The 20138-nt window shown below is 44.6% G+C and overlaps 5 protein-coding genes, 1 long non-coding RNA gene and 3 other non-coding genes across 9 annotated transcripts; 7 read left to right on the top strand and 2 right to left on the bottom strand.

Annotated features, from left to right (window-relative positions):
* The first annotated feature begins 858 nt into the window (after positions 1-858).
* Positions 859-930, top strand: Trnaw-cca (transfer RNA tryptophan (anticodon CCA)). Its single transcript has one exon. It is a non-coding gene; the product is annotated as a tRNA-Trp (tRNA).
* Positions 931-1514: 584 nt separating this feature from the next.
* Positions 1515-1585, top strand: Trnag-gcc (transfer RNA glycine (anticodon GCC)). The gene has a single exon. It is a non-coding gene; the product is annotated as a tRNA-Gly (tRNA).
* Positions 1586-1980: 395 nt separating this feature from the next.
* Trnaw-cca (transfer RNA tryptophan (anticodon CCA)) lies at positions 1981-2052 on the bottom strand. The gene has a single exon. It is a non-coding gene; the product is annotated as a tRNA-Trp (tRNA).
* A 258-nt stretch (positions 2053-2310) lies between these two features.
* LOC128255396 (heterogeneous nuclear ribonucleoprotein U) lies at positions 2311-9753 on the top strand. The gene is given in 11 exon segments (XM_052984975.1): positions 2311-2755; positions 2930-3703; positions 4382-5245; positions 5313-5768; positions 5771-5787; positions 5845-5973; positions 7225-7396; positions 7961-8841; positions 8913-9084; positions 9158-9228; positions 9304-9753. Coding segments are annotated over 11 exon segments (3843 nt in total). The 5' UTR covers positions 2311-2613; the 3' UTR covers positions 9469-9753.
* A 666-nt stretch (positions 9754-10419) lies between these two features.
* LOC128255418 (serine palmitoyltransferase 1) lies at positions 10420-12621 on the top strand. The gene is made up of 6 exons (XM_052985016.1): positions 10420-10501; positions 10742-10814; positions 10888-11387; positions 11447-11774; positions 11828-12193; positions 12256-12621. Exons 2-6 carry the CDS (start codon positions 10767-10769, stop codon positions 12418-12420), a joined length of 1407 nt encoding a protein of 468 aa, XP_052840976.1. The 5' UTR covers positions 10420-10501; positions 10742-10766; the 3' UTR covers positions 12421-12621.
* An 817-nt stretch (positions 12622-13438) lies between these two features.
* LOC128255408 (1,4-alpha-glucan-branching enzyme) lies at positions 13439-17116 on the top strand. Its single transcript, XM_052985000.1, has 4 exons — positions 13439-13633; positions 14639-14808; positions 14873-15813; positions 16104-17116. Exons 1-4 carry the CDS (start codon positions 13554-13556, stop codon positions 16968-16970), a joined length of 2058 nt encoding a protein of 685 aa, XP_052840960.1. The 5' UTR covers positions 13439-13553; the 3' UTR covers positions 16971-17116.
* LOC128255436 (uncharacterized) lies at positions 13640-14466 on the top strand. The gene is made up of 2 exons (XR_008267662.1): positions 13640-14021; positions 14259-14466. It is a non-coding gene; the product is annotated as an uncharacterized LOC128255436 (long non-coding RNA).
* On the bottom strand, positions 17102-18449 carry LOC128255421 (ficolin-2-like). Its single transcript, XM_052985020.1, has 2 exons — positions 17448-18449; positions 17102-17387 (listed from the first exon to the last, which is right to left on the bottom strand). The coding sequence occupies exons 1-2, from the start codon at positions 18404-18406 to the stop codon at positions 17243-17245; spliced, it is 1104 nt and encodes a 367-aa protein (XP_052840980.1). The 5' UTR covers positions 18407-18449; the 3' UTR covers positions 17102-17242.
* Positions 18450-19193: 744 nt separating this feature from the next.
* LOC128255528 (uncharacterized) lies at positions 19194-20037 on the top strand. Its single transcript, XM_052985181.1, has 3 exons — positions 19194-19383; positions 19439-19597; positions 19663-20037. The coding sequence occupies exons 1-3, from the start codon at positions 19291-19293 to the stop codon at positions 20035-20037; spliced, it is 627 nt and encodes a 208-aa protein (XP_052841141.1). The 5' UTR covers positions 19194-19290.
* The last annotated feature ends 101 nt before the right edge of the window (positions 20038-20138 follow it).

Genomic DNA, 20138 nt, shown 5'->3' with positions numbered 1-20138 from the left:
TGTATAGTATCAACAAAAATTATTAATTCTTGTGTCAAAAATATCAGTGTCATTAACTCGAAACCTTATTGGCACACACAGATCACTTGTGTTATCAATACAATTTCAATTTCAGGGAATGTGTGTCAAAAAAATGTTATTAAGAAAAATGTTGTTGATTTTTGACCAAGGTCCCACCTAATTACGAATTTCACCTTAGGGCTTTTACCAATTACACAAATGACGTGGTATGTTCTTGTGCTGAAGAACTCGCTGGCTTATTTTTTGATGCATTCATCAAGGGCACTGTATAGTTAATGTTGTCCAAAATGTTGTTCTGAAAAATTCGTGTGTATAAAATATTAGGTCAAAGAATGGACGGTTATACATCGTTGAAAAGTCATACAATTTCTAATCAAATGGCATTTACAGCTAAAAATGTTTCAGTTTTAAAAACAAATGGCTTAATACTTTTTCCAAACTCTTGAATTTGACCATGTAAGGCTAAGCAGCTTTATAGAAAAGGAAGCCGATTCAATGAACGAATTGTTTATACAAAAAAAAAACTTTTGTGCCAAACAACGAATTCGAAAGTAGAGATGCGTCCTTTAAAATTACGTCATAAAAATATCTATAACGAATAGACATTTAAATAAAGTAAACAATTTGTTATTTTCGACCTGTTAAATTGTTTTTGACGTAAGGCCGCAAGGCTTCTTCGATAGTTATAGATGGAAACCCAGATTTATTGAACATTTTTTGGAATTGTTTTTCTAAATAAATCTGGAAGAGTCGAATTCGTGAGGATTGTGATAACCTAAACAAAACTGTATATTAAATAGTATAATTTATGGAAATGTAATACCCTCCCCGCATCAGGACTCCGTGGCGCAACGGTAGCGCGTCCGACTCCAGATCGGAAGGTTGCGTGTTCAAATCACGTCGGGGTCAGTATTACTTATCTTTTTATACTAGAGCAATTCGCTTTTAGTTATTGTTGTATATAAATAAACAAACGCTAAACAAAATCAAAAACTAACTTAATCAAGAAAAAAAATGTCAGGGTTTTCGAAAACTTTTTTCTTGAGAGATAAACAAAAACATGTTGCTAGAGAATTAATTACATTTGGTATGGTATTAAGAAAAGTCATTATCTACTTTATAGTGATATTCAATTTAAATTGAAATTTTAGTTTTTTTCTGTTTTTACTGAGCTAAAACAACGCTATGCAATCCTTGTTTATGAAATACCTTTGTTATTGGTAAAAATCTGCCCATTGCAAATCAAAACTCCTAATGATCATCAGACCAGAAGTTAATATAATCATTTCCGTTTACATTTGGCAGCTCTTCAAAGCATTATTATTATGTCTCAATGAGCAGTAGCAACAAACAACAGGTTACTGGTTGTATTTTCAGATAAGGGCTTTTAGACATAGTCGTATGTAGATAATTTAGCATACTTATTTTACGAAAAATCTACGCAGCGTGTAGTTTCCAAACCTAACATTTACGTTTGACCTCTCCATTCAAAAGCATCGGTGGTTCAGTGGTAGAATGCTCGCCTGCCACGCGGGCGGCCCGGGTTCGATTCCCGGCCGATGCAAAATACTTTTTTTTTACTTTTTGCTTGTTGTTTATTTATAATAACTAGTCAATTTGTTGCTGAATAAAAAACGAACAAGACATTTTAAGGCAGTATTTCAAAAAAAATATTAAAGTTTAAGAGAAATACTGGGCAAAACGGACCTAACCTTTGTTTGGCCCTTGCATCTTCAACTTCTTCTTCGTCAAGATGAGCCGAATCCTGCAGGAGTAAAGCTAAAAAAACAACAACACATTAAAATGCAAATGCAAAATGCTTGCAGCCACCTGATGACAATAGGTCATTTTGCGTACTCAGCAATTAGATCTTGTTCATCTTTATGTTAATTGGCCTCCACTCCAAATAACAAATTGATTGTAAAAAATCTTTGGTCTAAAAAACAAAAAGTTTCACTATGACCCCGACGTGATTTGAACACGCAACCTTCCGATCTGGAGTCGGACGCGCTACCGTTGCGCCACGGAGTCTTTGCTAAACAATGTGCCCAAAAGCCAACAAACATTAGGCCTCAAAGCCGATACATGATTTAGGCTTTTTTAAAGTTAACAATGTAAGGGGAAATAGTTAGACCATTGTTTATATGGTTTTGTTTTTTATTACATTTTTCTAAAAGATTTTACAACAAGTCGTTTATATATTTAAACGAAAGTAAATGCACTCTTTACTTTGGTATCGATAATCGATAGGCGACCGAGCACATGTATCGAACGGCTGCACAGCAGCCCTGCGTTTTCTCAATCGCAGCCAACTTCACTTCAACGCGTTCGGTGTATAAGATTTTGGGCCATTTATTTATTCGCAACGAATGCGAATGTAAAAGCAAATTCGGTGGTTAAATTTTTCGCGTACGGTGCTAGAAAACATTGTGACTTTTCTTTGGAGACATTTTCAGCGCGAGTTCCATTTGCCGAAAGCGCGATTTGTCGCTTAATCCCCCGTTTTTTTTGCGCATCGCCAGCTTTTCAGCGTTGCGTTGGTGTGAGTGAGCGTGTGTTTTTCTGCCGCCAATCCACAGTTGAAGCGGAAAAATGGATGTCGCAAAGCTGGAGAAGATGAAGGTGGTGGACCTGCGCAACGAGCTCCAGTCGCGTGGCCTAGACACCAAGGGAGTCAAAGCGGTGCTCATCGAGCGCCTAAGGGCCCATGTGGAAGGAGGAACCGGCGACGGAGGTGAGTTTGTGTGTGTATGCGTCATTTGTGCGCTCGTTGTGTCTGTGTGTGCGTGTGGCTTGCCGCGTCCAATATTCATTTGTGTGTGTATGTGTGCATGTAGCTCAGCGTGAATAAGTTGTAAGTTTTCCTTATATAATGGCCAGTTCTTACCATACACTTTCCCGCCTCCAGAGAATGCGCCCGTCACACCAAGCCGCCGACAGCGCCGCACGCGCTCCATGTCCCGCTCCCCTTCGCCCGTGCAAGCAGCACCGGTGGCCGTAGAACCAGTGCTCGATACTCTGGAAGAGGAGGAGCAGGCGGTCCCGGAGGAGAAGCCAGCGGCAGAACAAGAACCACAGCCGGAACCTGAGTCAGAACCGGAAGCAGAGCCCAGTGTACCGGAGGAGCCTGAACCGGTGGCAGAGACCGAGGAGACATCCACAAACCAGGCGGAAAATGAGGAACCGCAATCGCAGGCCGAGGAGTCTAATGATAAGTCGGAGGCAGATGACAAGGAGGAAACAGTTGAACAGGAAGCCCCAGCCTCGGCACCACAAGATGACGTGGTCGATGAACCCATGGAGGAAGACCATGACGCTGCCCCAGAGGAACAGGAGCATCGGGAGCAATCGGACGAGCCAAAACAGGAAAAGCAAGAGGAAAATGCTGTTGCCGAGCATCAGTCAAATGGCGACAGCCAGAAAATGGACGTCGACGAGGAAGACTCGGCAGCACCAAAAGCAGAGGAGAATGTCGAAGCCGCTGCCAAGTCGGATGAACAGCTCCAGGAGCGCCGCAAGCGCTCACACAGTCGTTCACGTTCCCGCTCGCGTAGTGGCTCCCGCTCGCCTAAGCACCGCAGCAGCGTGGGCGACAAGCGCGACTCAAAGTCAGCCGCCGAAGAGCGCACCGTTCCTGAGGACGAGCCCACCATTGAGGAGAACAAAGTCGGTCTGAGCTGGCGTAAGTATTCTCTGTCCACATTATTTTTCTGATTGCAGAAAATCTGACTAAAATGAGTCTTTAAATATGGCCGCTCAACTCGATTTCTATAAATATTCAGGCACTCAAGTACTTTACTGGGCTTAGGTGCACTAATGCACATAACAAGTCGTCCTAATGTACTTTTTCTAAAAAAATTAAGAGCCGTAAGAGTTTTTCAACAACGGGCAGTTTTTGCATAAAAACATTTTACATTTACGGAAGTATTTCCCAGACTTATCTTAATCCACATAAGTTTCTTTAAAACCTATATAGTTTATTTGTGTTAAAGTCACTGGCTGCAACATACTGTAATAAACATGTATTTTGATAAAGCAATCTGTAATGCTTCACATAAGAGGACTTTGTCAACGGTTTAAAGTTCACCGATTTCTGTTTACATTTTTGCAGCAAGATCTTTTGAAATTGAAAAATTGAATTTTTTTAAATTAACATATATTAATACGATAATTATTATTATTCCATTAAGAAAAATCAAGGATCTTATTTAGAGCTTGTGATAATTATTTAAGCTATGAAAATGTAAGGGAGTCGTCTAGTCTTTTAGCACCCGTTTAGTTTAGTTTTTAAGTACCAAAAATATTTCTTAGTAGATACCAGCATTCATACAACTAAAATTGCGTTGCGTTTCTATTTCAGTGGATTCAGATCTGCATTTGCGCATTGATCCGACTACATTTGCCTCGGCAAAACCTCTGACGTCGGAGATTTACTCCCTCATTTGGTCTGGAGCCCGCGCGAACTATGGAGTGCGCGAGGGCAAAGTGTGTTTTGAGGTACGCTTGGCAGAGGAGTCCGTGCCGGAGAACTCACACTACTTCCGGGACGAGCCACATGTGCGAGGCTTCCGCGTTGGCTTCTCTGTGCCCCAGAGCTCTCTGCTGCTTGGCGAGGCAGAACATTCGTTTGGCTACTGCGAGACCGGGCGAAAAGCCAATCAGGGCGAGTTTTCCGATTACGGCAAGCCTTACAAGCTGGATGACGTGGTTGGCTGTTATTTGGATCTGGAGAGTGAGCCATGCACCATTAATTTCACTCTGAACGGCGAGGATCTCGGTGTCGCATTCGAGTTTGAAAAGAGTATACTGGGCGAGGAGGGAGCCCTGTTCCCGCATATTGTAACCAAGGGCTACGAATACTCAGTGAATTTCTCAGACACCGAGCAGCTGCTGGTTAATGCCGAGCGGCCAACGCGCAAGCGCCGCAAGCCTCGCAAAGACGAGGATAAGGACAAGGACGACGACAAGGATGACAACGATGGCGAGAAGTGGAAGGTCTTGGACGAAGCCACAGCGGACGACGATGAGGTCGAGAAAAAGGAAGAAGATGGCAAGACATCTTCGGAGAAGGACGAAGAGGATGGCGAGAAATCCGAGAAAGCCAAAGAGGCTGATTCGTCCCCAAAAGCGGAGCCAGATGCAGATGCAGAAGCGGAAGCTGAAGTCGAGGCGTCGTCTGAAGCTGCTAAGCCGGAACCAGTAGCTGACGAGTCTTCGGAAACTGGTACGTATTATTGAAATAAAAGCAACTAAACTTAAATCTACAATTATCGCGTTTTCTTTTTCCCCAGCGGAGACGTCTACCAAACCCTCCGAAGAGTTGGAAGCTGTGTCCAATGGCGATGCTTCTGCAGAAAAGACCAACGACGAAAAGCAACCTGAGGAAAAGAAGTCGTCGGCCGACAATGAAGAAGAGGACGAGGACGGTCCGTCGCCCAACAAGCGTCCCAAGACCGATGGCGATTCTGAGAAAGCCGAGTCTGAAAAGGAGAAGTCACAGACAACGGAGGATGAATACGAGGATGTTGTGCCCGAGCCAAGAGATACGGCTGCCCTGTTGGAGGGCTATGTACTGATAGGTCTTGTGGCTGCCGAACAGCTGGTTCCTGGCCCACAACGCGCCGGTTCCCGCAAGGAGTGCGAGGTCATTCTATTGGTTGGCTTGCCCGGAGCCGGAAAGACCCACTGGGCCCTTAAACATGTGGCTGAGAACGCCGACAAGCGTTACGAGCTGATTGGACCCGATTCATTATTTCTAAGATGACGGTACGTTGATTTCATGTTAAACTGTTGATTAAAACAATTAACCAAACTAATTTTCAGATCGATGGCGCCTCCAGGAAGACTGTGCACAAAGGCCGCTGGGACAAGGTGTACGAAATATGCTTGAACAGCCTGGCAGCTTTGGAAGATATTGCCATGAAGCGGCGTCGCAATTTCATACTTGACCAGGTAAAACATAAACAAATGACTTACACACACCCGAAACAAAACACCAGTCCACAAACACACAACACACAAGATAACACAATGAACGAACGATAACCAAACACCAAACGAAACAAGCGAGAATGATACGTTGATGATGTCTTTGGCGCCCGGCCAACACACTGGGGCCCACCCAGGTCCCCTCGGGAACGAGGTGGCGGCCCACCAGCAGGGGTGCAACTCAGTTGCTCTACCATTTTTTTTTTGTTATGTACATTTGAGTATGAATTTAATTGCTCATTGCTCAAAACGTAGAGATCCCAAGTGCCCCCAGAGGGGTGCCAACTTGCTTAGCCGGCAGGCAGGTAAGTCCTAACTTTAAGTTGATCAGATAATTAGAGTGCTTAAGTTAAAGGCAGTAAGTATCGATGGCATACCCGTAAGCTTTAGCTTTAGGTGCAGGTGCAACAGTTGACGGGGCAGTTAAGAGGGCATTGTAAAGGAGTGGGGATGGATGTGAAATGAATATGGCATTGGAGAAAGATGAGTGAGTGAAATGGAATGGCAAGGAATGAAGGGAAGTAAAGTGAAGTGAGGTGAAGGAGGAGGAGGAAGAGGAGCGAGCGGCATGGAAGCCACTGTAAGTAGACAAACACAAATCCGATCGACGAGTCGTTCGCCTACAATCTAATCACATATACGTATTAGTACCTACTATCTCTACTCTCTATCTCTCTCTAAATGCCAACTATCTCATATATATGTATGTGTATCTACAGAGAGCTATGCGATGCTTCATCCTACAGCCAGCAGCACAGCCAACCACGACTACTTTTACCCCATTGTACATTATATTATCCCTATGCAAATTATTAAGTCAACTGTTGTTAGATGCGGCCGGGTTAACCCGCCTCCTCTAGGTATTATATTGATTGGTGTGCGCACCCCTTTCTGTAAGACCCCTCTCTGGCGGAGTGTGGGCGGGATAAGTGGGTGTCCCGCCGTGTCACAGGTATGTGTTAGTTTGTAAGCGCAGAAGCCGGGCTTCACGCGAGTTGGGCTCGACAGGAGTACACAGTACGGAGTGTGGAGTACGTTTTCCGGGGTCTGCAACCGAGCCGAATCATCAACGTGTTTCTCAAATGGCTTGCTATCCGTTCGACGACTATCCCAACAACAACAACCAAACCAATCCAACCAAACAACCAACTGGCAGACAATATCTGAACCCAATTCAACAAAACACCAACCAACCGATCAACTGTATTCTTGTAGACCAATGTGTATGCCTCGGCCCAGCGACGTAAAATGAAGGGTTTTAACGACTTCAAGCGCATTGCGGTTGTTTGCATACCCAGCGAAGATGAATTGAAACGTCGCATCGCCGAGAAAGAGGAAAAGGGAAATGCTTTTACAGTTAAAGAATCAACAATTAATAACTTACGAGGTAAATATTGTCCACCACACCAAAAGCAACGAATTGATAACAATATCAATATCAAATATCAAGAATAATGTACGATCGTATTACTTATGTTCTACCTATCTAAATAAGGAGACAATCTTGTAAAAAAGAAATACAGTATAAAAAGTTATGTAACGTATTTAGTTCTTAAGCAGCTGCACTTTATGTATCTGTACGTAATTGTAACTGTAAGCCTTTAAAAATATCTCATAATTTAATGATTCAAATTTTCATTATTCATTTATATTTATTCTATAAAAACTCCCCCAAGTCCCCTTGGCAATTGGAACGTAATAAGTATTATCTGAATTTAAAGTAAAATACTTACTAGAGTATCTTTGTTTATCTTTGTAATCTAATGAAAAAAAAAAATAATTTTTTAAAAATGAAAATTCTTTGGTTTCTACGTCCAGTTGTCAAAACTTGACCTGATCCTTCTTGCCCTTTTACTCTTCCTCTAAAATAATGCCTAATGTGTAATGATATTATGAGCTATTTGTTCTATCCTGCAACCCTACTAACGATGCACACGCAATCTTTTTCCAGCCAACTTCACACTTCCCTCGCTGGAGTTTGGCTGGTTTGATGACATAAACTACACGGAACTGACCGGAGACGAGGCCAAGAGCGAGGTCAAGAAGTACAACGAGAAGGGCAAGAAGGCCATCGACGCGGAAAGGTCGCGGGACAAGAGGTCCCGGGGAGGTCGCGACAACTACCGTCGTGATGACCGCAATAGGAACCGGTACAACGATGACCGTCGACGGGATTACGGTGGCCAGCGGCACGAAAGTCGGTGGAGCGACTCGAGGCGCGGAGGCGGTGGTGGTGGCGGCGGCGGCGGCGGCTACTCTAGCAATAGTGGCGGTGGAGGAGGCGGCGGCAGCCGTGGGTATGACAATCGCCGCAGCTATAACAGTGGAAGCGGTGGCCAGCAGAATTGGGTGCAGAACAGTCGCAGGAGCGGATACGACGACCGCGGATACAGCGGCGGCGGCGGCGGTGGCGGAAGCGGCAGTCGTGGCTACGACAATCGGAACCGGGGCTATGCAGGTGGCAGCGGAGGAGGCGGCGGCGGCGGTGGTGGTCAGCAAAACTGGATGCAGAACAACCGCAGAAGCGGGTATGACGATCGCGGCTACGGAAGCTCGCGAGACTATCGCGATCGAGATCGCGGCAATGACCGCAGTCGAATGGGAAGCAACGACCGCAACAGGGGCAGTAGCCAGAGCAGCTATCGCTCGGGGGGCGGCACTCATCAACAACGGGATTTTCGGCCTGGCCACCGCGACACCAAAGAAGATAGTCGCGGTGGCTATGAGCGGTCGGCTGGACAATCGCTGCCCAAGTACGGCAATAACTCTGCTGCCGGCGGAGGCTACGATCAGTACAAGCAGCAGGCGGGTGGAGCACCCGGCGGAGGCAAGGTAAGTAGTTCACGACATGCCCTTCGTTATTCGACAGTTAGCAGCTAACCGGTACCCCCGTTTCTGTGCAGGCCTCTCTCAGCGGCAAGTGGAGCACCTACCCCCAACACCATCAGCAGCAGCAGACGACGCAGCATCAGCAAACGGGCGTCTGGCAGACTCAGCAGCAGTCACAACAGTACCAGCAGACACAGCAAACTGTAGCGGGCCAGCAACCATACTGGGGCTATAACCAAATGCAGGGTAAGTAATGCATTCTGTGTGTGATTCCTGGGATGGCAACAACTGTATAATTTGGTGGTTTACCTGCCCACAGGTTATGGCAACCAACAGGCCTGGCAGAGCGCCGATCCGCAGCAGCAACAGCAATGGATGTCCTGGTGGCAGGTAAGCAAAGCGTCTCCTCTCCGATCGGAAAATGATGAAAACTAACTAACTCAAAACGCCTCAATTTCCCTCCAGCAGCAGCAACAGGGCTCGGGCGGAGCAGCGGCCGGAAATGCCAGTGGCGGGGCGAGCGTCAATGTGGGAGGCGCCGCTGGGAACAATGATGGCGGCGCCACCAATCATTATTGGTCTCAATATTCGTACTCCACACAGTCCAATGCGGGCGCCGACAAGAAGTAGAAAGCATTCTGCAGCCCCGTTCCTTCTGCCCAGAACCCTCTACATTATTGCGCAAGGAGTAAACCACAAATCTGAACTAAACTTTATAAAATAGTTTTAAAAGATTAACAAACAGTAAAAAGAAAATTAACTTAGTTTAGCCAGTTTTAGGCGTATGGCCGTTTGGGCTAGTCCAAACACAACCACAACGAGGAATAATCCTCAAGCAAAATTCTTACCTAACCCACAGAAGCATTGTGTACCATGAAGACGAGCTATTTTCGATATAAATTGAACCTGCACTAATGTTTTGTTTTTCATTTTCCATAAAGCATTTCCCCTTTTGACGGCGGCAAAGCAAATAAAAAAAAATCGGTCTTTAATCTGACTCCTCTACGTATCTAGGCAGTACAACTTGTTTTAACGTTTTATTATGATTATTGTTTTGTTTTTTACAATCAACGCAAACACTTGAATGGAAAGCATTAGAGAAGAAACATTAACAAATAAATCTATACATTGAAAAAAGTCAAGCAAATGGAGTTTGAGTGTAAAGTATGGGAGGAGTATTAAGGCAAGCATTCCCGACAAACTGGGATTAATAAGATACGCAGATATTCAAAACAAATTTATTACGTGAAATTGCAAACTTTTGACTGAAATAATAATACACTCTGCAAGAATATAAGAAAAACTTAAAATGTTTATTGCACCTACTACATCTACACATAAATTTTTCTTAAATTAATTAGGATGCTAATGGCAAAATTAAATGCACTATTTAATAAATCGGGTTAGTTGTGGAATCCTGACATTAAACAAGGTTTGTTATCTGTTGATTTTCCTTTTTAGTGGTGATAGTTTTGAAATATAATAGGGGCAACTTTATTTTCTGTGTAGTTGAGCTTTAAGCTCGCGTGTATTATAAAAAAAATTTCAGAACATTTTGTTTGCTTTTGCGTTTGGTATTTTTTAGTGTATTATATGCAACAGCTGTTGTGTCGGATATACATACATATGTACTCTGCCTTTTAAAAGTAAACCCAACTTTGTGGTAAGTGATCACTCTGAATAAAATTGAAATGCAAGAAAATACCAGTTATGGGATAGGTTTGAATTCTTCTACTTGCGTTTTAATGGTTTATGTCAGAATACACGTCCAATTCCAAAGAAAATCGCCTATGTGTAGTTGCTTTTAGTACATGGGCGATAAGAAAGCGTCGCCTGCATGACACATACATTAAACTTTAAAGTTTCAAGGAATTAAAGGTGGTTTCAATTGATTTTTCCACAGAAAGGGCACGGAACACGATCCCAAAATGGTGGCCATACAGTTGTTTAACGAAATCGGCAGCATTTTCCGAAACGTGAGTCAGAATTTGGTATTTTTGGTTCCGCACATTGCCTAACCGGTGGTTGAATTTGGTGTTCTTGCCACAGACCCCCACATTTGCCCTCGTTTTGGAGACACTGCTGGTCATAACCGTGATCTGGCTGCTGCTTCACAGGCGTGGCGGAGGACGTCGCCGTCAGCTTACCAAGGAGGAGGAGGACCGCATCATCGCCGACTACGAACCGGAGCCCTTGGTGGCGGACACCGATCCCGAGCATCCGCTGCTGCGCACCCGCATCGTCCAGTCCAAGGTGGGCAAGCACATCCGGGTCGATGGACACGACTGTCTCAACCTGGGCTCCCACAACTACCTCGGCTTCCTCGAGGACCAGGAGATACTGGAGGAGGCCTGCAAGTCGCTGCGCAAGTACGGCGTGGGATCGTGCGGACCGCGAGGCTTCTATGGCACCATGGACGTGCACCTGGACCTGGAGGACCGGATTGCCAAGTTTATGGGCCTGGAGGAGGCCATTGTCTACTCCTACGGCTTCTCGACGGTGGCCAGTGCCATTCCGGCGTACGCCAAACGTGGCGACATTATCTTTGTGTAAGGCACTTTTGTTAACCCCCCTCAATTGTGGCCCCCTTAAGACTCGCTTTTCGCAGGGACGAGGCTGTCAACTTTGCCATTCAGAAGGGCCTGGATGCCTCGCGCAGCACCATCGTCTTCTTCAAGCACAACGATGTCGAGGATCTGGAACGCCTGCTGATCGAAATGGAGAAGCGGGACCAGAAGAACCCCAAGAAGGCGCTCAAGACACGTCGCTTCCTCGTCGCTGAGGGCATCTATATGAACACCGGCGAGATTTGTCCACTGCCCGAGCTGGTGGCCCTGCGCCAAAAGTACAAGCTGCGTCTGTTCCTCGACGAGAGCATATCCTTTGGCACAATGGGACAAGGCGGTCGCGGAGTTACTGAGCACTTTAATGTCGATGTAGGTGAATAACTTTTTAATTAACAATATAATTTTAATTGGCTATCCTTCAGCGCGACGAGATCGATCTGATATCGGCAGGAATGGAGGGATCCATGGCCACCATTGGCGGCTTCTGCGTGGGCTCCCACTTCATAGCCGAGCACCAGCGTCTCTCGGGTCTGGGCTACATCTTTTCGGCCTCCCTGCCGCCAATGCTCACCCAAGCGGCCATTTCCGCTTTGGATCGCTTCGAGCGAGAGCCAAAGATTTTTGGGCAGCTGCAGTCCAAAGCCAAGTCGCTGCATCAGAAGTTTTCGCGTTTCACCAAGCTGACCCTGCGCGGAAATGAGTTGTCGCCAGTGAAGCACTTGTATTTGGCCCAGGCCGCCGACAACTTTGACAAGGAACTTAAGCTGCTCACAGAGGTGGCCGATAAGGTATGGGTTGCGATTTTCATTGCAGCCATGATAAACTTGTTAACTTCCTATATTTTTCACAGTGCATTGCTCGAGGAGTGGCCATTGTGCAGGCTGCCTACCTGCAGAACAGGGAACGCCAACCGGTGCGTCCAAGTATTCGCATCGCCGTCAACCGGCTGCTGGAGGATGCGGACATCGCCACCGCGTTTGAGGTCATCGAAAGTGTTTCTAACGCCGTCCTTTAGGTTCCTCCTTTAGAAAGAAATATGATCTAAGACAAGAGCCTTAATTGTTGTAATTAATTGTCTGCCGGCTCCAACATTTTTCCTGTCATTTATTCCCACCCAGTTCAGTATGCTTTATTTAAGCAAAACTATTGCACTACTATTTTGTTTTTAGCTGCATTGCCTTTAAATAAACACATTAAATCTAGGAAAAATTCCAAAGATTACAAACTTTTCTGATAAGAGCTGGTTAAATAAAACTTAAGGTTACTTGGCATCCATTCATTTTTTTTTAATTTTTAGGTGTTTTCTATTGCCTTCGAAATCACGCACGGCATTAAATATTCTGATAATGAAGGCACAATGACTGTGACTCAAAATTTATGACCATTTTTATAAGATTCAATTAATGTCGAAGGGGTGGTAGTTTTTCTTATCTGCATTTGAAAGGAACGGACTGGTTTTAGAACTTTGACAAGCTGCTTTTGTTAAAATCAATAAAACTTTGTTTTTTAAATAGATATAGTACTAACAAAATGTAGAATCAATATATCAGACTTATAGCAATCTGTTGTTTCTCATAGACAAATTTGAAAAGAATTGGCTTAGGGATATATTGAGAGCAAAGCGGTCTCCCTAGCAACCGTGTCCCAAATAATCTGTACCAATCATAACCCTAATGACTTTCAAAATGATGTACTCGATCCTCCAATGAACTTGACAGCGACGACCCCAAATAATGATGCTTTGCACATAACGCTCCGCTGCTGTTTTGCCGGTTCACATATGTCAGCCGCCAAAAGCGATCGGCGATCGGTAATCAGCGGCAACTGGGCGTATACGTACTATGCACCCAGGTGCTATCAGTGCGGGTACGCAACATTTGGCGACAAAAACATGCAATTGCAGCGCTTGGCATTCCGTTCGTTCGTTGTGTTGTTTACATACGCGAATGGAAGGGGCAAAGGCAAAGCTGCAAAAACAGCTGTTGCGTTGGAAAGCTCCCGTTACCCGGCGAGCTTTTGTGTTGGACTGCAGCTGATAAACGAGCACAGTTGTCGGCCAACAGGCAAACGAGCAGCGCCGTCGCCTCCGTTTATTTTTCCTCTGTTCTGTTCCCACCGAGAATCTTCTCGGGCTATTCCTAATCCGCCATGGTCGAGGTTAAGGACATCGAGAAGTTGTTTGAGATGGACGGCTATTTGAGGCCGCACGAGCACGAGATCCGGCGCCGGTGAGTAGAGATCCGCTTGCCAGGTGACACCAGAACCAGCACATCATCATGTAACCCAACCCAAGGTTGGCGCCGGCTTTATGCGCTCTCTATGCTGATAAGCGACTACGGCGTAACCCATGCTGCAAAGTGCCGTATCAGCTTCTTGGCCCGAGTGGCCCCACCTCGCCACCCGGTGACATGCAGTTGGAAAACTGCGTTCGCAATGTCGAATGAAGGTCGCCGGTGTTTGCTGCCCTCTCTCTGTGTGTGTGTGTGTGTGTGTGTGTATGTGGCCTATGTTAGTGTGTGTGGGTGTTTGCTAAAAAACATTTCTTTGGGAAGTGTTCGCAGCGTGCTGCCGTCGTGTTTGGAGCATGGATCTCCTGGCCTTGATGCCACTTTCCGGGTTGGCCAAATTGTGTCGGCGCCATTTCTATTTTCGGCTACTCTTCCGCATTTACGAATTTTGTTTTGCTTTCTTTTTTTGCTGAGCGCAAAACATTTGCATGAGAAGATGTTTTGTTTTCTATTCTGCAAGTTGATAAACAGAGTGTCTGCTTAAATTTTTAACACGAAGAACACTGTTTTAATTTCACCATTTATTTTGTTCTTTTTATTTTTAAATTATTATTTAAATGATCAGATTTGAGACCGAAACTTTCCAATTATTTACATATGATCTACGCTCTAGCTTATCGTGCCATCTTATTAGAATATATGTATGTATGAATATGAAATCTATCTCCATGTGACCCCATAAAAGAGTACTCATACTGATCACTAAAACAGCAGAGTCGATATAAGTATGTAAGTAGTACTTTTCGAGAAAAGGTAAAAACAAAACCAACAAACCTAAAAAGAATGAAGTATGTTGCCATTAAAAGTTTGACTTCTTCAAATAAATAAAAATAAAAATGGGAGAACGACCTTAAATCCCTTTTTAGGGAATTGTTATTTTAAATAACATACAAAGTTGAATAACATTTTTATAGTATAAAACTAATGTTATCATTCCCTTTGCAGTCATGGCGTGCTCCAGGATTGGCTGACCAAGATTAACCAGAGCGAGGGCGGAATGGAGGAGTTCTCTCAGGCCTACAAACACTACGGTCTCCATTTCCAGCCGGACAATTCGGTGATTGCCCGCGAGTGGGCACCTGGAGCCAGAGATGTTTATCTCACGGGTGATTTCAGTAAGTCATAGTGGGTGGCTAAAATCCATATACAAAGTCTAATCGATTGACCCAAACCACACAGACAACTGGCACTGGGAGTCGCACCCGTTCAAGAAGCTTGACTTCGGCAAGTGGGAGCTGCACCTGCCGCCCAACGAGGACGGTAGTCCGGCCATCAAGCACATGAGCGAAATTAAGGTGATCATTCGTAACCATTCCGGTCAGCTGCTGGACCGCCTGTCGCCCTGGGCCAAGTATGTGGTGCAGCCGCCCAAGTCGGCCAACCAGGGGGTCAACTACAAGCAGTACGTGTGGGAGCCGCCATCCTACGAGCGCTACCAGCGCCAACATCCGCGTCCAGCCAGACCAAAGTCGTTGAGGATCTACGAGTGCCACGTGGGCATCGCCTCCCAGGAGCCGAGGGTCGGCAGCTACGACGAGTTCGCCGACCGCATCGTGCCGCGCATCAAGCGGCAGGGCTACAACTGCATCCAGGTGATGGCCATCATGGAGCACGCCTACTACGCCAGTTTCGGCTACCAGGTGACCAGTTTCTATGCGGCATCCAGCCGATTTGGCAACCCGGAGCAGCTCAAGCGCATGATCGATGTGGCTCACTCGCACGGACTCTTCGTTCTCCTGGATGTCGTCCATTCGCACGCCTCCAAGAACGTTCAGGACGGTCTGAACCAGTTCGACGGCACCAACAGTTGCTTCTTCCACGACGGAGCCCGCGGCGAGCACTCGCTGTGGGACAGTCGCCTTTTCAACTACGTTGAGTACGAGGTGCTGCGATTCCTGATATCCAACCTCCGTTGGTGGCACGACGAGTACAACTTCGACGGCTATCGCTTCGACGGCGTGACCTCTATGCTATACCACTCCAGAGGAATCGGCGAAGGCTTCAGCGGTGACTACAATGAGTACTTCGGCCTGAACGTCGACACGGATGCCCTTAATTATCTGGGACTGGCCAATCATATGCTGCACACTCTTGACCCGAAGATCATCACCATTGCGGAGGTAAGTGATTTGAGAGCTTCTATATCTTGTCATACATATTTAAGATCTTTATGGGTCTGCTTTTAATGACCAATGTGTACCTTAGACCGGGTGCTTTTCAAAAACTTTTGTTGTACTCCAAAATTATAGGCATTTAAATGAAAAGTTTGTTTCCCTATAACTATTAACTGCTATTTTCAGAAATTAAGTTTAAATTTGTAGGGAAAGTAAAGTAAATTGAGAGTGTATGGCATTTTGTTCTGGTTAAATATGTAAAACAAGATAATAAAACTTTGTATCATTCCACTTAGGACGTATCCGGAATGCCCACCTTGTGTCGTCCTGTTTCAGAGGGCGGCATTGGATTCGACTACCGCCTGGGAATGGCCATTCCAGACAAGTGGATTGAGCTTCTAAAGGAGCAGAGCGACGACGAGTGGAACATGGGCAACTTGGTGCATACGCTGACCAACCGGCGGTGGATGGAGAGTACCGTGGCGTACGCAGAGTCCCACGACCAGGCACTTGTGGGTGACAAGACGGTTGCCTTCTGGCTGATGGACAAGGAGATGTACACGCACATGTCGACGATATCTGACTCCTCGTTGATTATCGATCGAGGAATAGCGCTGCACAAGATGATTCGCCTGATCACGCACGCTTTGGGAGGCGAGGCGTACCTCAACTTCATGGGCAACGAGTTCGGCCATCCCGAATGGCTGGACTTTCCGCGCGTCGGCAACAACGACTCGTATCACTATGCCCGCCGCCAGTGGAATCTGGTGGACGACGATATGCTGAAGTACAAGTACCTCAACGAGTTCGATCGGGCGATGAACGAGGCCGAGGAGCGCTATGGATGGCTGCATTCCGGACCCGCCTACGTCAGCTGGAAGCACGAAGGCGACAAGATCATCGCCTTCGAGCGCGCCGGCCTGGTTTTCGTCTTCAACTTCCATCCCCAGCGGAGTTTCACCGGCTACCGCGTGGGCACCAACTGGGCCGGCACATACCAGGCCGTGCTCTCCTCGGACGATCCACTCTTTGGCGGACACAACCGAATCGATGCCAACTGCAAGCATCCCTCCAATCCGGAGGGCTATGCCGGCCGCACGAACTTCATCGAGGTCTACACGCCATCGCGCACGGCCGTGGTCTATGCCCGCGTCAGCGACTAGCTACTGGACGAGCTCGACTCCGGATCGGGTCCCCAAAATTGTTAATGCCTAAAACGAATTTCACATATAGTCATAGTGTTTGTTAATGTTACGAATCGGGAAGCCATCATTGAAATATACGCTCATAGAGGTATAGTTTTCTAAAATTAATTGTTTTATTTAGGAAAAATGAAGTACAATTACTAAACGTTAGTTAATTGATGGATATATATTCATATTTTTTCCTGCTATCCGCTGGAACTTCGAGCGCGCATTGGACTCCTTTGGCCAAGCTAGAGTTCAGGGTTAATGCGACGAATTTTCATCTCAACAAAGGTAAGTGAGAATTCAAAGGCTTTTGGGGACCAGGTGCCCCAATGAATACCAAACACTTTGTTTCCTACAACGCCATCTTTAAGGTATAATCCATTGAGGGTACTGTAATTTCAAGTCTTTAAATTAAATTTGTTATTAGTTTCCAATTTGATATAAGTTTACCTGATTCCACATCTATCGTACCACCAACCGCCGCCGTACTTCACTGCGCAATTTTCATTGGATAAGTCGTTGTCGCGATCATACGTGCTAAACTTGTCCCACGCATTGTATATTAGGGAGTGTCCGGCTGGACCTCCTATGAAATGGCTATACACGTCTTTAATTCTGTACGATTCTGCTTCGCTATCAATCCCAAAACTATCGTAATAGGCGTATTTGGAAGTTCCATTAACATCGCCAAGCACAATATATAGTTCATATTGAGCTGAATCAGTCAGTCGATAAAGTTTTTCAAGCCCCAGGAAGAACTCTTGCCTTACATCTCCGAATCCATTCTTATAATCCTCCCACGTTCGATTGAAGTCCTCGGATCCATCCATACGCCTTTGAATCGTTAACCAGCCATCTTCATCGCATGGAGCTTCAAAGTATTTTATTCCGGGTATTTGTATTTTGTAAATGCCACTTGGACTGCCGTTGGGACATTCAGTTCGCTCCTCAATAAACGATTTGCTTTGACCCTCAGCACTTTCTAACCGACTTTTTAAGTCCTTTACAGTTTGCGTCATTGAACTCAGTAAGTCATCTTTTTCCTTGAGCTGTTTAGCTTGGGTACTGATCTGGTCAGTTAGCTTCTCATAAATCGATTTGCTTTGTCTTTCAGCACTCACTAACCGACTTTCCAAGTTCTTGTTAGTCTGCTCCATGGTATTCAAGAAGTCCTCTTTGTCCCTAAGCTGTTTAGCTTGGGTTCTAATTAAGTTGTTTTTTAAATTTAACTTAATCTGCCAGCTTTTAGTCATTTTTGTTATCTTCCACTGCACTGTTTGATTGACAACGTCGTTGATTGTCGTCTTACAATCTTCATAGCGAATAAAATCTTTACTTGCAGTTATTTGGTTTACACTGGTGAGAGGTAGCAAAATATGCAGGAAAAAAACCAAAAACCCCGACTTCATTATGTCGAGTGTTGGGCACCGTGGATTATAAACTAAACTCAAGAAAGAGGCTGTGGACTGTATATATAGGCAGACTTAGATAGACGCCATTGCGATAATGGCCTTAACAGCCGAAATTATAAGGAGTTTCCCACATCCGATAACCGTTGACCCAAAAGTTAAGATTCCTATGATTTAGTGCCACATTTGGGAAATTCGAACAACTTATCTCGAGTCTTATAGGAACTGTGCCATGCACAAACTGTCGTCTCACAGTTCTCCGCTTACTTACTGCTTCGATTACACAGGACAACAAAACTAAGGCGTTGTATAAATAATGTTGTAAGCATATCTGAATATAATAAATAGTACGATAGCAAACAGGCTCGTCCTAAAAGATTTTTAAATGCATACATTTTGTTGTTTTTTAAGAGCCTTTTCACTATATAAATTGCCTTGGGCCTAGTGCTAATCTAACTTAACATGGGTCTTTAATTAGATTAGACATTAGTTTTACCTAATATAGATGGAAATTTGAATCCAAAAACCTCACGCTAGAAACCAAAACCTACAATGCTAAGATAAATCTCTTGTAACATCATTAAATTTTATTTAATTTTAATTAAACTACAATGTTTTCCTTCATTTTCTTTCTTTTTTCAATATAATAAAATAAATACTTGTTTAAATAAAGTGATTTATAAGCCAGAATTATGTAAGAGCACTTTAGCGTAAATATTTGTATGATGACTAAAACGATCTTTCTTGCTTGTGTATAATATGTAAAAAACAATTTGTCATCTAATCACTCATGTTGAACAAATGTTTCCAAATAAATCGATATAAATTAGGTTTTATAAAATTATTTGTAAAACGATCCAATTAAAAGCACATTAGACGTAGATATGTGGGCTGTAAATAGCAGACATATCGCACTACCGAGAAACATGCACTCCATTGTTCTTGCCGTATTGATAAGTTACCTATCCTGGAGGGTGGTAAGTATATCATCTTCTTTTTTTTTATTTTATTTTTTATTAATTTGTTTATTAGCTATGTGAACCCTCTGTTATATACAAAATGAAGAACATCGAGTGCTCGACCGTGCCCGGGTACTCAGCGAACGCTAGGTGCTATATAAAGGCCCTTAACTGGAACAAGGCTGTGGCCCAAATGGATGTGGACCTGGTTAGGCCATTGCATAATATCTCAGTGAGCTTAGTTGAAGTGTTCCCCGTTTTTCTTTGTACATTTACAAAAAAGCCAACTTCGTTTAGGTCCAACTCCAACTCTTCAAAAAGGACTACAGCAACAGGTTCCAGCCTTTTCTTGTGGATGTACACTTAAACATATGCGATTTGTTATCAAAGCGAAGCTTCATGCCTTACGGCTTAATTATTCTCAAAGTAACAAAGCGATTTTCAAATTTTAATCATAGCTGCCCATATGCCGGTCATTTAATAGCGCGCGACGCATATCTCCCCGAATCTGTTTTTCCAAACTTTTTTCCATTGGGCTTCTACAAAATAAACATTACCATAATGGAAAACTACGTAAGGCCGCCAAATGCACACGTTGGGGGTATTGTGTGGTATGTCCAGGCTATGGAGCCAATCAAGACTAGGAAAACTGTGAATATAACAGCCGGTTAGTTAGTAGATACTTACCTTTCATAAATACCATGAAATTTTAGATTCGTGTATTTGTACAGAGAAATAAAATTATATAAAAAGGCAATGGAAAATTCCAAAAC

Source organism: Drosophila gunungcola, assembly GCF_025200985.1.
Source record: "Drosophila gunungcola strain Sukarami chromosome 2R unlocalized genomic scaffold, Dgunungcola_SK_2 000011F, whole genome shotgun sequence".
In the NCBI taxonomy this organism is placed as follows: domain Eukaryota; kingdom Metazoa; phylum Arthropoda; class Insecta; order Diptera; family Drosophilidae; genus Drosophila; species Drosophila gunungcola.
This window is presented reverse-complemented; position numbering and strand designations above follow the sequence as displayed.

Coding starts and splice junctions, on each gene's coding strand:
- LOC128255421 (XM_052985020.1), bottom strand. CDS start 18,406: ATGAAGTCGGGGTTTTTGGTTTTTTTCCTGCATATTTTGCTACCTCTC. Junction 17,388..17,447: donor TACGATAGATGTGGAATCAG/GTAAACTTATAT, acceptor TTGAAATTACAG/TACCCTCAATGGATTATACC.
- LOC128255528 (XM_052985181.1), top strand. CDS start 19,291: ATGTGGGCTGTAAATAGCAGACATATCGCACTACCGAGAAACATGCAC. Junction 19,384..19,438: donor GTTACCTATCCTGGAGGGTG/GTAAGTATATCA, acceptor TTTGTTTATTAG/CTATGTGAACCCTCTGTTAT. Junction 19,598..19,662: donor GGCCATTGCATAATATCTCA/GTGAGCTTAGTT, acceptor AACTTCGTTTAG/GTCCAACTCCAACTCTTCAA.
- LOC128255418 (XM_052985016.1), top strand. CDS start 10,767: ATGGTGGCCATACAGTTGTTTAACGAAATCGGCAGCATTTTCCGAAAC. Junction 10,815..10,887: donor TCGGCAGCATTTTCCGAAAC/GTGAGTCAGAAT, acceptor TTCTTGCCACAG/ACCCCCACATTTGCCCTCGT. Junction 11,388..11,446: donor CGTGGCGACATTATCTTTGT/GTAAGGCACTTT, acceptor CGCTTTTCGCAG/GGACGAGGCTGTCAACTTTG.
- LOC128255408 (XM_052985000.1), top strand. CDS start 13,554: ATGGTCGAGGTTAAGGACATCGAGAAGTTGTTTGAGATGGACGGCTAT. Junction 14,809..14,872: donor TTATCTCACGGGTGATTTCA/GTAAGTCATAGT, acceptor CAAACCACACAG/ACAACTGGCACTGGGAGTCG. Junction 15,814..16,103: donor AGATCATCACCATTGCGGAG/GTAAGTGATTTG, acceptor CATTCCACTTAG/GACGTATCCGGAATGCCCAC.